This window comes from Panulirus ornatus, chromosome 9 (genome assembly GCF_036320965.1).
Source record: "Panulirus ornatus isolate Po-2019 chromosome 9, ASM3632096v1, whole genome shotgun sequence".
NCBI lineage: Eukaryota > Metazoa > Arthropoda > Malacostraca > Decapoda > Palinuridae > Panulirus > Panulirus ornatus.
This window is the reverse complement of record NC_092232.1, coordinates 60,790,832-60,808,386: the sequence shown is the minus strand read 5'-3', so window position 1 is coordinate 60,808,386 and position 17,555 is coordinate 60,790,832. Positions and strand designations below refer to the sequence as shown.

The window sequence follows — 17,555 nt, the reverse complement described above, 5'->3', positions numbered from 1 at the left end:
TGGTCGAGGTGGTGTGCAAAGTGCGAGGGTTAGGGAAAATGATTTGGTAAACAGAGAAGAGGTAGTAAAAGCTTTGCGGAAGATGAAAGCCGGCAAGGCAGCAGGTTTGGATGGTATTGCAGTGGAATTTATTAAAAAAGGGGGTGACTGTATTGTTGACTGGTTGGTAAGGTTATTTAATGTGTGTATGACTCATGGTGAGGTGCCTGAGGATTGGCGGAATGCGTGCATAGTGCCATTGTACAAATTCAAAGGGGATAAGAGTGAGTGCTCAAATTACAGAGGTATAAGTTTGTTGAGTATTCTTGGTAAATTATATGGGAGGATATTGATTGAGAGGGTGAAGGCATGTACAGAGCATCAGATTGGGGAAGAGCAGTGTGGTTTCAGAAGTGGTAGAGGATGTGTGGATCAGGTGTTTGCTTTGAAGAATGTATGTGAGAAATACTTAGAAAAGCAAATGGATTTGTATGTAGCATTTATGGATCTGGAGAAGGCATATGATAGAGTTGATAGAGATGCTCTGTGGAAGGTATTAAGAATATATGGTGTGGGAGGCAAGTTGTTAGAAGCAGTGAAAAGTTTTTATCGAGGATGTAAGGCATGTGTACGTGTAGGAAGAGAGGAAAGTGATTGGTTCTCAGTGAATGTAGGTTTGCGGCAGGGGTGTGTGATGTCTCCATGGTTGCTTAATTTGTTTATGGATGGGGTGGTTAGGGAGGTGAATGCAAGAGTTTTGGAGAGAGGGGCAAGTATGAAGTCTGTTGGGGATGAGAGAGCTTGGGAAGTGAGTCAGTTGTTGTTCGCTGATGATACAGCGCTGGTGGCTGATTCATATGAGAAACTGCAGAAGCTGGTGACTGAGTTTGGTAAAGTGTGTGAAAGAAGAAAGTTAAGAGTAAATGTGAATAAGAGCAAGGTTATTAGGTACAGTAGGGTTGAGGGTCAAGTCAATTGGGAGGTGAGTTTGAATGGAGAAAAACTGGAGGAAGTGAAGTGTTTTAGATCTGGGAGTGGATCTGGCAGCGGATGGAACCATGGAAGCGGAAGTGGATCATAGGGTAGGGGAGGGGGCGAAAATTCTGGGAGCCTTGAAGAATGTGTGGAAGTCGAGAACATTATCTCGGAAAGCAAAAATGGGTATGTTTGAAGGAATAGTGGTTCCAACAATGTTGTATGGTTGCGAGGCGTGGGCTATGGATAGAGTTGTGCGCAGGAGGATGGATGTGCTGGAAATGAGAAGTTTGAGGACAATGTGTGGTGTGAGGTGGTTTGATCGAGTAAGTAACGTCAGGGTAAGAGAGATGTGTGGAAATAAAAAGAGCCTGGTTGAGAGAGCAGAAGAGGGTGTTTTGAAATGGTTCGGGCACATGGAGAGAATGAGTGAGGAAAGATTGACCAAGAGGATATATGTGTCGGAGGTGGAGGGAACGAGGAGAAGAGGGAGACCAAATTGGAGGTGGAAAGATGGAGTGAAAAAGATTTTGTGTGATCGGGGCCTGAATATGCAGGAGGGTGAAAGGAGGGCAAGGAATAGAGTGAATTGGAGCGATGTGGTATACCGGGGATGACGCGCTGTCAGTGGATTGAATCAAGGCATGTGAAGCGTCTGGGGTAAACCATGGAAAGCTGTGTAGGTATGTATATTTGCGTGTGTGGACGTATGTATATACATGTGTATGGGGGTGGGTTGGGCCATTTCTTTCGTCTGTTTCCTTGCGCTACCTCGCAAACTCGGGAGACAGCGACAACGCAAAAAAAAAAAAAAAAAATATATATTATCTATCTATCTATCTATCTATCTATCTATCTATCTATCTATCTATCTATCTATATATATATATATATATATATATATATATATATATATATATATATATATATATATATATATATATATTCATTTACTATACTTTGTCGCTGTCTCCCGCGTTAGCGAGGTAGCGCAAGGAAACAGACGAAAGAATGGCCCAACCCACCCACATACACATGTATATGCATACACGTCCACACACTCATATATATACCTATACATCTCAACGTATACATATATATATACTCACACACAGACATATACATATATACACATGTACATAATTCGTACTGTCTGCCCTTATTCCCGTCGCCACCCCGCCACACATGAAATGAAAACCCCTTCCCCCGCATGTGCGGGAGGTAGCGCTAGGAAAGTTGTAGGAACAGTGAAAGTAAAGGAATACTGAAGATGGGCAATGACGGTGGCCTTATATCTAACCTTGAAAATGATCGAAGCCGGGATTATGGCTGGACGAAGACACTGATAACAACAACAATATTAATAATAATAATAATGATAATAATTATAATTGTTTATGGATGGGGTTGTTAGGGAGGTAAATGCAAGAGTTTTGGAAAGAGGGGCAAGTATGAAGTCTGTTGGGGATGAGAGAGCTTGGGAAGTGAGTCAGTTGTTGTTCGCTGATGACACAGCGCTGGTGGCTGATTCATGTGTGAAACTGCAGAAGCTGGTGACTGAGTTTGGTAAAGTGTGTGGAAGAAGAAAGTTAAGAGTAAATGTGAATAAGAGCAAGATTATTAGGTACAGTAGGGTTGAGGGTCAAGTCAATTGGGAGGTGAGTTTGAATGGAGAAAAACTGGAGGAAGTGAAGTGTTTTAGATATCTGGGAGTGGATCTGTCAGCGGATGGAACCATGGAAGCGGAAGTGGATCATAGGGTGGGGGAGGGGGCGAAAATTCTGGGGGCCTTGAAGAATGTGTGGAAGTCGAGAACATTATCTCGGAAAGCAAAAATGGGTATGTTTGAAGGAATAGTGGTTCCAACAATGTTGTATGGTTGCGAGGCGTGGGCTATGGATAGAGTTGTGCGCAGGAGGATGGATGTGCTGGAAATGAGATGTTTGAGGACAATGTGTGGTGTGAGGTGGTTTGATCGAGTGAGTAACGTAAGGGTAAGAGAGATGTGTGGAAATAAAAAGAGCCTGGTTGAGAGAGCAGAAGATGGTGTTTTGAAGTGGTTTGGGCACATGGAGAGGATGAGTGAGGAAAGATTGACCAAGAGGATATATGTGTCGGAGGTGGAGGGAACAAGGAGAAGAGGGAGACCAAATTGGAGGTGGAAAGATGGAGCGAAAAAGATTTTGTGTGATCGGGGCCTGAACATGCAGGAGGGTGAAAGGAGGGCAAGGAATAGAGTGAATTGGAGCGATGTGGTATACCGGGGCTGACGTGCTGTCAGTGGATTGAATCAAGGCATGTGAAGCGTCTGGGGTAAACCATGGAAAGCTGTGTAGGTATGTATATTTGCGTGTGTGGACGTATGTATATACATGTGTATGGGGGGGGGGTTGGGCCATTTCTTTCGTCTGTTTCCTTGCGCTACCTCGCAAACGCGGGAGACAGCGACAAAGTATAAAAAAAAAAAGATAATAATAATAATGATAATAATAATGATAATAATGTAATCATTATCATCGTTATCATTATCATTATCATTATTATCATCATTATCATTATTATTATTATTAATATTATTGTTATTATTATCATTATTATCATTATTATTATTATTATTATTATTATTATTATTATTATTATCATTATTATTATCATTAATATCATTATTATTATTTTTCTTTTTTTTCTTTCAAACTATTCGCCATTTCCCGCATTAGCGAGGTAGCGTTAAGAACAGAGGACTGGGCCTTTGAGGGAATACCCTCACCTGGCCCAATTCTCTGTTCCTTATCATTATTATTATTATTGATATTCTTATTATTATTATTATCATTATTATTATTATTATTATTATTATTATTATTATTATTATTATTATTATTATTATTATCATTATTATAATTATTACTATTATTATTATCATTATTATTATTATTATTATTATTATTATTATTATTATTATTATTATTATCATTATTATTATCATTATTATTATTATTATTATTATTATTATCATTACTATTATTATTATTATCATTATCATTATTATCATCATTGTTATTTTTACTGTTTTTGTTGTTATCATTATCATGATAAACTGTGACTTCCAATAAATCATGTTCAAATCAATATGTATATATTAATGAAGTAAATGAAGTAAAACGAAAGTATCCATACCAGTGTCAGTTTTGGGCTTTCTTATTTCTATAATTTTGTCAAATGATACTCATGAAATCATGTAACTTTTCTTAACAAATATATTCATTCTGATGGGTAATGCTGCTTCACGGTCAAATGATGTTTTATAACTAAGAGAAAATTTCTTACGTTGTAGACCTGACGGAGGTAAATGTATTTCAATTTGTTCTGTGGTGCTGGAGCTGACGTCTGTGGAGAGACTATATACAGTCGATATAGTACTATTGTGTTATCAAACATTGTTATAATATCCACTCGTATGTAAAGAGTTTCCACGAGGTTGCACTAAATCAAAATTAGGTCACAAATACAGACATACATTTAATCGGACTAATATATTTAGCGTTAATTTGGATATGAAATTATTTGAAGGAAGATATTTAATTCCTTAGTTTAATGCTCAATACTTTAACTGCAGTACATCAGTCACAACAATGACTGACCACCACAATAATGGTGCCAGATGGAAACAACCACATGACACAACATCTGTAATCCCAAGCAGGATGTATCTTAATGGAGTTATTTTTCTTCTGCAATATCTCCTACTAACTGAGATCTTTATGGGCACTGTTAACATTTTTGAAGTGCATCACTTGGCCCACATATTCCTGAAATGTATAGCCTTGACTACAGCCTTATTGAAATGTCTTCCACAAAATATAATGTTCCAAATTATGCTGCACAAAAGATATCCAATGTTCATAACATGGCATTTGAAGTGCAGAAGAAAATCATGCAATACTTAAACCTAATAACGACGTGGATCTATAATAAATGACCCTGCAAGCAGTCAATAAAGATGGTTTAAAGTCACGAGTTAGCGCGAGTTAGCCTACTGTTTTCCCACAACTTCTACAGGAGAACAGGTCACTCTAAGGTTGCCTATTGAAGCCTCTTTCTTCCCTGGAAAACCTAAGCTGTGGAATTCTTTTCCTTTTCTGTTTCCTTCTTCATATAATCTTTATTCCTGCAAGAGTCAGTTAAACAAACACTTACGGAAATCAATTTCTACTTTCTTTGTCTATATTTACTTGACCTACGATGGCCTTTACTGGGCTTTAGTATTATTTTTAACGGCTAATTCATTCATGGACGAACATCAAGGTTGGGTCTTAATTAAGATATGGGAATGTGAAAGGAAGAGATAATAGACTGGAAAGTGTTTACAAACTTTTGGAGGAAGTGAAAAACCTGCCAGGTCATAGTTATTGGGAAAGACAACAGGGTAGAGAGTTCCAAAAGCTTCGAGGTGAAGGGAAAGAAACAAGTTATCCAAACGGCCTACCCTTGACTTGCCAATGGCCAGACAGTAATCATGTGACACAGCAGCTTGCGGGTATTGCGTGGTCTAGCAAGTGGTGGGGGGCACACAAGCAGCCAGCTCTTGGGAGCAAAAGCCGAGGTAATACCTCTCGAAGAGGGAAATGGAACTAATATTACGGCATAGGGCAAGTGCCATGTATACACTATTAAAAAAAAGAATGTAATAAATCCCTCTGAAGACAAATGTTGAATATCAACTTTGTTCTTTAACATCGTCTTATTTTAATTACACAGTTTCCTAACTCATGAGCCATTTAATCATTATAAAAAAAAAACATTATTAAGCCTAAATTTCATTTTAGGAAATTTTAGAGGCTAACGATTTGAGCAAATTAAACTCAACCTATCCTAACCTAACCTAACCTAACCTAACCTAATCTTCACCAAATGAAATAAATATAATCTTCATCAAAGCTAAAATTGTGTATTGGTATTATTTCCATACACAGCAAAGCACAACATAATTTTAATGTTTGCAAGTCTCGAGTGAGAAGTGATATCTTTATTGTGAAATTCTAATATTTTGGGAGAAATATGAAGTATTTGGCATCATACTACAAGGAATTGTCTTATAGGTGAATGATGAAAATAAACCCCGAGACATATAAGTGACACCCTATTGTCAGTCTCATGTAATGTTTCTGTTTATCATCCTAAAGACATTTATGTGACTACACTAATTTTTTTGACTTGGTTGACCTTGACCTATCAACATACGAGTAGAGGTTAAACCTATATCTAATTATTGTTATAATTTTTCAATAACTACATATTTTTTTTTCATTGTTTAGCCTGCCTGGACGACCAGAGATGGAGAAGTAATTCATTCTTGAGCTGCAGCATTTCATCGTTTCCTGCAAGATAGTCTTGTATTACATGAGGGATTGTGTAATGAACACAATTAGAAGGTGTACAGTTATATATGAAGATATTGTGATTAAGATGGATTTTCTTTTGCCTTTTTTCATCTACCACCAACAAGCACAAATTTAATTTCTATCCTTTATAAATTGTTCTTCGTTTAGTATCATTAAAACAAGAATTGGTTTATTATTTAGAATTATCTGACGCGTTAAGAGCGAAGATTATTTGCGAGTTTTGATGAAGGATAACACGTCAGCAGGTGTGACCAGCTTGTATTAGGTATACACAATATTTATGAAGACCTTGCATGTCCTTCCCGACAGGGGATCGAGTGAGGTGATGTATACTTATATCAGCTGATGTGATCAACCTTACATGAAGAGGGAGGAGAGGCGAGGCAATGGAATACTAGAGCAAGAGGAAAATAATGGTGTTTGAGATAAAAAAAATCAGAATTATTTATCGTTGTCCATCATTATGGCTATGCTAAGATCATTTATCGCTGTCCATGATGGTTAGGCTAAGATCATTTATCATTTTCCATGATGGCTAGGCTAAGATCATTTATCGCTGTCCATGATAACTAAGCTAAGATCATTTATCGCTGTCCATTATAGCTAGGCTAAGATAATTTATCGCTGTCCTTGATAGCTAGGCTAAGGTCATTTATCGTTGTCCATGATTGCTAGGCTAAGGTCATTTATCGTTGTCCATGATACAATCTGGGCCCAGCCCGAGCTGTAGGGGATAGAAGACTTCCAAGATAATACTAGCCAGACTCTAAGAACATTTAAGATCATAAGAACATTATCCAGTCGTCTTTTACTTATCAGGAAATACGTTTGTATGCAACTCTTAGCTGATAAGAGATGTTTGATCTCTTATCACCCAGAACTCACCACGAGGAGGTGGCTGCATGTCGAGTTCCATAATTTTTTCCCGTTTTAAACAAATATTTTAATTTCCTCTAAAATAAACGTCTATCCCGTTTTAAGATATGTAAAAATAATAATTTCCTCTAAAACAAAGTTGTTATTGTGAGGCAGATAGTTGAGGAAGGGCACCTCATTTCCTGCCCTTCCTCTGGTTCCGTTGGCCCCCTCCTCTGGTACGCCTCCGGCGGACTGACCTCATCACCTTCTTCAGCTCACCAATAATAAGTGGCAGAGCTGGTCTCTCTGAGGGGTCGCTGTGGGTCGCTGTTTGGTAAAGATCCTGGAGGCTTTCCCGCACACCCTGCTTCCTGACCAGGATGGACACGTGCCTCATTAGATGCCCAAAAGAGAAGACGTCACTGGCTGGGGAGACCGGCTTGCGCTCCCTGACCTCAGGGGCCAACCACAGGTCAGGAACATTGTACTCAACGCAGCTTCCCTTCTTAACGCTCAAGCCGAAGTCGATGATGTGAAACTCTGGCTTCTCACCCATCGTCACGGTCACATTCTCGACCTTGACGTCATTATGGACAATGTTTTTCTTATGGATTTCCATCAGCCGACGAGCGACCATGATGGCGGACTCGACCAGTTCCTCGTCCGACCGACATGTTCTCATGTACTTATCATAAGGCTGGCCAGTGTGGCTTAAGATGATCAGTGGAGGGTTGCGGCACACTGCTCGAAGGAGAGGGGCTCCTCCAGCCCCAGCCAGTCTCCTGTGAATGTCGGCTTCATCCATAAGACTTTTCCAACTCACTCCGTCCAGAAGGGTTTTGATGACGCAACACGATCCACGGAACAACACCGTTTCAATCTTGGCGTTGCCTCCCCGACCCACCTCTCTCATAACCACCAGGTCATTCACATCCTTCTGGGTCAACTTTACAACTGGAACACTCATTTTGATTCCGGCCTGAGGCGCACTTACCAAATTTTCTTGCCGGAGAGTGTGAGAGGAGATGTTGTCGGTACGGAGTCCCATCCTCAAATGATTACACTTCTCTCGCCGCCGGCCTTATATACCCCTGGGTCGTGTGACGTCACATAACCAGATCTATCCAGATTAAATCCCATACAAATCCGGATATGTAGACGGATTCATTTAGTTTTGTTGCGATCATTATTTGATGAAATCTAAAGGTGTCGAAGAAATAGTCAAGATGGCTAATGGTGTTGATAGTGTAGTGAAGATGGCTAGAGATGTTGAAGGATCTAAATAGTTTCGAAATACCAATACTTTTTGAATCAATAAATCATCATAAATACTAATAAGACAAAAACCACTTTGACGAAAATTTAGCCATTTTCAAGCATCGAAATAAAAGGATATGAGGTAAATGGCTTTTGGGAAATCATTGTTGAATAGTACACAGTTACTTTCTGAGAACACACACACACACACAAAACTAGAGAACATAGCATGAAATTAGGGCAATATTGTTCAAATATATTCAGAGAAGTAATTTTAAAGTTTATATAAGAGTGGTTGATGAATGGAATAAGAAGAATGAGGTCATGGTTAAGGCAGACACCATACATAAATCTTACAAGTTGTATAATAGTACAGAATGTTCTAGAGATTTGGCCTGGCGAGTGTAGAACTCTCTCCTCACACAGTAACAATAGGTAATTACACACTCACAGATTCAGAGGTTATCATGTTGAAGGAGAGGTGAAAACTGAAGATTCAAATCAAAGAACAATAAGAAGCGTCATGATGAGATGGGAGAGGGAATTGGTGAATTGACAAATATAGTTTAATCTAAAACATGAACGGTAAATCACTTCGACTGAAGAAAGTCAAGTGGAAAACATAGAAAATGAAAGACCAAAGAGAAGAATTTTTGATATCTGGGATAACATTTAATGTGAGGAAACACGATTTCACCAAATGAGCTTTTGTTAACGCTTCTGGTACAGTGTAAATATATATATACACACACACACACACACACACATATATATGTGTATATATATATATATATATATATATATATATATATATATATATATATATATATATATATATATATATATATATATATATATATATATATATATATATATACTTATATGTGTGTGTGTGTGTGTGTGTGTGTGTGTACGGATAAACTTTAAGGCTGGCCGGGGTGTACTGGTGATGCCTTTGACCTAAAATATAAGTTCAAGCCCGTAGGCCGACCCTGCACTTAGCTTGAATCCTTTTGTGTTCACTATAATCTTTTTTACTACATCTCCTCTACTTAATCCCTTTATCTTCACTATGCGAGGCTTATTATAATCTTCACTACAACCTCATCTTCATATGACCTTATCTTGACTAAGCTGGTTTCAAGGAAGGCTTTAGATTTTACCCGCTCACACAAACAACGTACTTACACGGGGCCCCACGAGTGTAAAACCCCCTCCTAATACAGTGCAAGTAGATGATTACACACACCTACACACACCACCACCACTAACAATACACAGAGAAATAGCCTTTTTGATTGGTTTTGGATCCGCCCTTGAACGGAGTTTCGAGGATTTTGGGGGATCAGGTCAATAAGGTTAAGTTCACTACAACCTCATATTCACTAACGTGAATCTTCACTACTAGCTTATTTTCACTTAATCATATCTTCACTATACCCTCTTCTTCACTACACTGTTATTTCTACCATACCATCATCATTGCACTCCCTGATGATTACTAAAAGTAGTTCTTATCTTCACTACATAATCATTTTGAATAAACTTTACTCTTTAATAACCCTTATCTCTACTACATTCGTATCTTCACTACATTCGTATCTTCACTACAACCTATCTTGACAATATCCTTATCATCACTATACTCTTCTTCGCTACACTCTCATCTTAACATCATCCTTCTGTTTACCGAACTTAGTTTAAAGTCTGACTTGAACGTAGCTTTGGAAAGTTTGTGTTCCTCATTGTGTTACCTCCTTATCATCATTGTAAAGGCAATTGTCACCACTCCCTAACTAAACCCTCATCGTCACTACACTCTCATCATTATCATTACTTCTTGATGTTCATTACAAAATTTTAACATATACATTTATCTTCACTACAGAATAATTTGGATTGCATCTTAATCTTCATTACTCCTTGTTTCAGCTACATCCGTATCTTCCATTCATTCTTATATCTTATATTAGTTACATCTTTACAATATCTTTATATCTTCTCTGTTCCGTCTTTTGTAAAATTGAAAATGAGAGTAAAGGATTTCCGGCCTTCTGCTCCCTCCTCTTTAAGTCGCCTTGTACGACACGCAGGGAATACGTGGTAATTATACTTTCTTCCCTATCCCCAGGGATAACAGCATCTGGTGTTCCCAGACGGTCACCCATCCAAGTACTAACCAGACCCAACGTTGCTTAACTTCTCTGATCGGACGATATATATATATATATATATATATATATATATATATATATATATATATATATATATATATATATATATATATATATATATATATATATATATATATCATATATATATAAGACTGAAAACAATGAATTTCCCAAATAACAAAAATGGAAGCGCCGGGGTTTGAACCCGGGACCTCTCGCATGCCAAGCGAGTGCTCTACCACTGAGCTACGCCCCCAAGAACATATTTTGTGACATAGTATTATATGAAGTACTGAGATTACTACGGCAAAATAGTGTTTGACCGACCGTTGCCGACTAGCCGGCAAAATAACCACAGGGTAAATCTCCATGTTGCTGTCGTGTTTTCCTCTCAATTTTCCACGAAGAAATGAGTTTTACTTTTTTATTGTCGTTGCAATAGACTGGAACTATGAAATAGACTGGAACTATGCAATCGACTAGAACTAAGGGCCTGTTCACACTAGCGGTTTGACCCGCCGCGGTTCGAACCGCGGCGGGTATATTTCTATGTAAGTCAATGGAGCTGTTCACACACAACCGCGTCCCGCGGCGGAACCGCGGTGGATCGATTTACATGTGTTCCAATGGGAGCGTACACACTTGGCGGTTTCAAGGCGGTTTGAAGGCCAGAATGGCTTTCCATTGGCTAGCTTACCCCGTGCTTCTAGCCAATCAGAAGAACGCTGGTCTGTTGTCATGACAACCAGCACAGATATCCACGTGCAGTATGATCCTGATGTATGGCGGCAACACCTACGGAAGTGCAAGTTGACTTTTATTTATTTGTTATTGGTATCTGGCATCTGTATACCACTAGAAGTCTACCGGCATGGAGTGTGACCGCTTCGACACGGACCTGTTGATTGATGACGCGTCCAGCAATATGGGACATGAGTTCAAGTGTTTATAAGGACAGGGGAACAAAGAAGCGTTCCTGGGAGGAGATAGTGGAGGTTTTCTGCAGTTCTGCGGAGTCAGAGGATAAGAAAAATGCTAGTAAGTGATATGGCCAATATTTAAGTTTCTATTTTCGTTACAATTGATGTGTTAGTAAAAATCTGTGTAGCTGAACAACAGTTTTATTTTCTTTCCGTTTTGTTACATTGCTATAGTACCTCTCTCTCTCTCTCTCTCTCTCTCTCTCTCTCTCTCTCTCTCTCTCTCTCTCTCTCTCTCTCTCTCTCTCTCTCTCTCTCAACACTAGATAATTTTATTCTCTCTCTCTCTCTCTCTCTCTCTCTCTCTCTCTCTCTCTCTCTCTCTCTCTCTCTCTCTCTCTCTCTCTCTCTCTCAACACTAGATAATTTTATTCTCTCTCTCTCTCTCTCTCTCTCTCTCTCTCTCTCTCTCTCTCTCTCTCTCTCTCTCTCTCTCTCTCTCTCTCTCTCTCTCTCTCTCTCTCTCTCTCAACACTAGATAATTTTATTCTCTCTCTCTCTCTCTCTCTCTCTCTCTCTCTCTCTCTCTCTCTCTCTCTCTCTCTCTCTCTCTCTCTCTCTCAACACTAGATAATTTTATTCTCTCTCTCTCTCTCTCTCTCTCTCTCTCTCTCTCTCTCTCTCTCTCTCTCTCTCTCTCTCTCTCTCTCTCTCTCTCTCTCTCTTCTCTCTCTCTTTCTCTCTCTCTCAACACTAAATAATTTTATCCTGCCATGCACATCTGCCTTCAGTGACGAAGTAGTCTGCATACATATCTCTAGCTTGATTTTCAGATACGCTTCCTCTTGTTGCATTTCCTTCTGTCAGGTCTGCCATTGGTGCTTCAAACAGTGTGTCTTCAAACTTATATCCATCTCGTTCCCTGACATAATTGTGCAATATGCAGCATGCCTTTATTATATTTTCAGCGAAAAGCATTTCAACATTGAGGGGCCTATGGAATATACGCCACTTGTTGGCCAGTATAGCGAACGTGCATTCGATATACTGACGTGCTCTTGACAATCTGTAATTGAAGATCTTTTTCTTGTATGTCAGATGCTTTCCACTATAGGGCCTCAAGATGTGCTTCATTATTCCAAAGGCCTCATCTCCAACAATAACATGTGGTAAGTATGTTGTGTTGTTGCTGAAAATAGGCTTTGCATCTGGTAGGTTCATAGTATTGTCCATAAGTTTCTTGTAAAGCATTGAATTATGGAATTCTGCTGGGTCACTGCTCTTGCCATATGCACCAATGTCCACATATGTAAATGAATAATTTGTATCACACATAGCCAGCAAGACAGTGGAGAAGAACTTCTTGTAATTATAATACATGGAGCCTGTGCCTGAAGGTTGGATTAGTCTAACATGTTTCCCGTCAATTGCACCTATGCAATTAGGGAAATTTACACGATTATCAAAACCCTGTCTGACCTCTTCCCACATTTCTTTAGTCATTTCTGTCATGTACTTCGTCTTCAGTCTTTCCCAGATTACTGCACACACTTGTCGCAATATTCCTGAGATAGTTGACTTCCCGAGCAGGTACCCATAATGGAGATCAGCAATTGAACACCCCGTGGCCAGGTACCTAAAATAGATGTTAAAAGAAATTTAGATAAAATAATGATTGAGAGAATTAAGAACACGAATTAGAAACATCTCTTTGACTTAGAAACATCTCTTTGACTTTTATATCTACTTTCCAAGTACACACACACACACACACACACACACACACACACACACACACACACAATATATATATATATATGGGGAGGTGATAACAAGTAGTGGTGATGTGAGAAGGAGATGGAATGAGTATTTTGAAGGTTTGTTGAATGTGTCTGATGACAGAGTGGCAGATATAGGGTGTTTTGGTCGAGGTGGTGTGCAAAGTGAGAGGGTTAGGGAAAATGATTTGGTAAACAGAGAAGAGGTAGTAAAAGCTTTGCGGAAGATGAAAGCCGGCAAGGCAGCAGGTTTGGATGGTATTGCAGTGGAATTTATTAAAAAAGGGGGTGACTGTATTGTTGACTGGTTGGTAAGGTTATTTAATGTATGTATGACTCATGGTGAGGTGCCTGAGGATTGGCGGAATGCGTGCATAGTGCCATTGTACAAAGGCAAAGGGGATAAGAGTGAGTGCTCAAATTACAGAGGTATAAGTTTGTTGAGTATTCCTGGTAAATTATATGGGAGGGTATTGATTGAGAGGGTGAAGGCATGTACAGAGCATCAGATTGGGGAAGAGCAGTGCGGTTTCAGAAGTGGTAGAGGATGTGTGGATCAGGTGTTTGCTTTGAAGAATGTATGTGAGAAATACTTAGAAAAGCAAATGGATTTGTATGTAGCATTTATGGATCTGGAGAGGGCATATGATAGAGTTGATAGAGATGCTCTGTGGAAGGTATTAAGAATATATGGTGTGGGAGGCAAGTTGTTAGAAGCAGTGAAAAGTTTTTATCGAGGATGTAAGGCATGTGTACGTGTAGGAAGAGAGGAAAGTGATTGGTTCTCAGTGAATGTAGGTTTGCGGCAGGGTTGTGTGATGTCTCCATGGTTGTTTAATTTGTTTATGGATGGGGTTGTTAGGGAGGTAAATGCAAGAGTCCTGGAAAGAGGGGCAAGTATGAAGTCTGTTGGGGATGAGAGAGCTTGGGAAGTGAGTCAGTTGTTGTTCGCTGATGATACAGCGCTGGTGGCTGATTCATGTGAGAAACTGCAGAAGCTGGTGACTGAGTTTGGTAAAGTGTGTGGAAGAAGAAAGTTAAGAGTAAATGTGAATAAGAGCAAGGTTATTAGGTACAGTAGGGGTGAGGGTCAAGTCAATTGGGAGGTGAGTTTGATTGGAGAAAAACTGGAGGAAGTGAAGTGTTTTAGATATCTGGGAGTGGATCTGTCAGCGGATGGAACCATGGAAGCGGAAGTGGATCATAGGGTGGGGGAGGGGGCGAAAATTTTGGGAGCCTTGAAAAATGTGTGGAAGTCGAGAACATTATCTCGGAAAGCAAAAATGGGTATGTTTGAAGGAATAGTGGTTCTAACAATGTTGTATGGTTGCGAGGCGTGGGCTATGGATAGAGTTGTGCGCAGGAGGATGGATGTGCTGGAAATGAGATGTTTGAGGACAATGTGTGGTGTGAGGTGGTTTGATCGAGTAAGTAACGTAAGGGTAAGAGAGATGTGTGGAAATAAAAAGAGCGTGGTTGAGAGAGCAGAAGAGGGTGTTTTGAAATGGTTTGGGCACATGGAGAGAATGAGTGAGGAAAGATTGACCAAGAGGATATATGTGTCGGAGGTGGAGGGAACGAGGAGAAGAGGGAGACCAAATTGGAGGTGGAAAGATGGAGTGAAAAAGATTTTGTGTGATCGGGGCCTGAACATGCAGGAGGGTGAAAGGAGGGCAAGGAATAGAGTGAATTGGAGCGATGTGGTATACAGGGGTTGACGTGCTGTCAGTGGAGTGAATCAAGGCATGTGAAGCGTCTGGGGTAAACCATGGAAAGCTGTGTAGGTATGTATATTTGCGTGTGTGGACGTGTGTATGTACATGTGTATGGGGGGGGGGGGGTTGGGCCATTTCTTTCGTCTGTTTCCTTGCGCTACCTCGCAAACGCGGGAGACAGCGACAAAGTATAAAAAAAAAAAAAATATATATATATATATATATATATATATATATATATATATATATATATATATATATATATATATATATATATATATTAATCTATAGTATGTCACATACGTTAATAGTTTTTCTTTTCTTTTTTCTTAGGTGTATTGTTAAGAAAAAAAAGAAGAAGAGCTGCAGGATGATGAAGACAGACTCTTTTGTTTATCACTTTATAAGGAAATGAAAAATGTGCCTGAGAATAAGCGACTGATGACCAAAATTGAATTAATGAATGTAATTCAACGTGCACAGCAGGTCGACTATCCACCTTTTTACAGTCAACAATACACAGCTCACTCAGGACACACTAGTCAGACGCAGCCAGTCCACCATACACTCTTATATAATGAACCACATGCAAGTACATCAAGGTACAATAGTCAGACACCGACATTAGTCCACCCACCAGCACCTTCTCCAGGAGCTGCTAGTTCTGTATCAGAAAACTCAGAGTATATTGATTTATTTTAGTAAAGTAGTATTGCAGCAACAAATGAGTAGTTATTTTGATGGGTGAAAGGATTTAATGTTTTACAAAACTGAATTTAAAAAACAATTAGAATGTATACAACAATAAAGAACTCACCTTATGGTTACAATAAGTTTTTCTTCTGGAGAAATAGAATCCCTGAAAGTGGTGTTTGCTGTAGCAATGTCTTCTCGGACTAGTTCCAGCAGATCGTCAAACGATGTCATCGAAATTCTAAAGTAATTGAAGAACTTTTCTTCATGGTTTCTTAGTTTGGGGTACAATGTTACCTACATCCCATGGGACAGCCTGTCCTCTATAACAGGGTGAATCCAGTGCTGTCTTCTTCTCTTTCTGCGACGTTCTTGTCGCCGATGCAAGAGCCAGAGACATGCTGCCTCCTCTACATCCATGTTGATACTATACAGTGGCAGGACTCCTGCCCAGCTGATCAGTGTCGCGGCTCCCGCCTGGTGAAACTGCCTCCTCCGTTCACATTAGCGGTTGGAACCGCCGCGGATCCGCCGCGGGTCAAACCGCTAGTGTGAATCAGGCCTAAGCTGACCTGGTATGAGGTCAGAGCCCTCATTATCATCCCTGCTAACTACCGGAAGCAGATTAAGTCGTTTCACAACCGATGTCCGGCCCATGTTAACTCTGATGTGCCCAGCAGTTGGAGGAGGATCGCCAGAAGCTTCTGGAAGATTTCAAGGACGTCTTGGTGGACCTGACCCTTTCAGATAAGGTCGAAAACCCCAATTTATTGTGAAGATCTTCACTACAACGTTGGACGAACATACTGAATGTTGCACACATGTGATGCGGACAAAATGAAACAAGAAAAAGACCAAAATTATGTCTGGTGTGGGTCTCGAACCCACGACCTTAAGTGTGTGAGACTCACGCTCTACCACTGAGCTAACCAGACAATAGAAAAATACGTCTGTTTCTTCAATTTGAATTAATGAAAATCTTTGCGAGGCAGCGTTTAGAAAGAGAGATGTCTTTGACGAAATTTACTTGCTTGGCTTATTCTTCTGTTCCTCATTATCGAAAGTAAACATACTGAAGGATATGTATATATATATATATATATACATATATATATATATATATATATATATATATATATATATATATATATATATATATATAATATATATATATATATATATATATATATATATATATATATATATATATTATCCCTGGGGATAGGGGAGAAAGAATACTTCCCACGTATTCCCTGCGTGTCGTAGAAGGCGAACTAAAAGGTAATGGAGCGGGGGGCTGGAAATCCTCCCCTCTCTTTTTTTTTTTTAATATTCCAAAGAAAGAAACAGAGAAGGGGGCCGGGTGAGGATGCTTCCTCAGAGGCCCAGTCCTCTGTTCTTAACGCTACCTCGCTGACGCGGGAAATGGCGAATAGTATGAAAGAAAAAAGAATATATATATATATGTTGTATGGTTGCGAGGCGTGGGCTATGGATAGAGTTGTGCGCAGGAGGATGGATGTGCTGGAAATGAGATGTTTGAGGACAATGTGTGGTGTGAGGTGGTTTGATCGAGTAAGTAACGTAAGGGTAAGAGAGATGTGTGGAAATAAAAAGAGCGTGGTTGAGAGAGCAGAAGAGGGTGTTTTGAAATGGTTTGGGCACATGGAGAGAATGAGTGAGGAAAGATTGACCAAGAGAATATATGTGTCGGAGGTGGAGGGAACGAGGAGAAGTGGGAGACCAAACTGGAGGTGGAAAGATGGAGTGAAAAAGATTTTGTGTGATCGGGGCCTGAACATGC

At 39.6% G+C, this 17,555-nt stretch overlaps 1 protein-coding gene across 1 annotated transcript; it reads right to left on the bottom strand.

The window, feature by feature from the left end:
- Positions 1–12,318: 12,318 nt before the first annotated feature.
- LOC139750086 (uncharacterized) lies at positions 12,319–15,985 on the bottom strand. Its single transcript, XM_071664420.1, has 2 exons — positions 15,876–15,985; positions 12,319–13,201 (listed from the first exon to the last, which is right to left on the bottom strand). The coding sequence occupies exons 1-2, from the start codon at positions 15,983–15,985 to the stop codon at positions 12,319–12,321; spliced, it is 993 nt and encodes a 330-aa protein (XP_071520521.1).
- Between the last annotated feature and the right edge of the window lie 1,570 nt (positions 15,986–17,555).

Bases quoted from the DNA above. Each gene is read 5' to 3' on its own strand.
- LOC139750086 (XM_071664420.1), bottom strand. From the start codon at position 15,985: ATGACATCGTTTGACGATCTGCTGGAACTAGTCCGAGAAGACATTGCT. The intron at 13,202-15,875 runs GTGAGTTCTTTA...CATCTATTTTAG, and splicing joins AAACTTATTGTAACCATAAG to GTACCTGGCCACGGGGTGTT.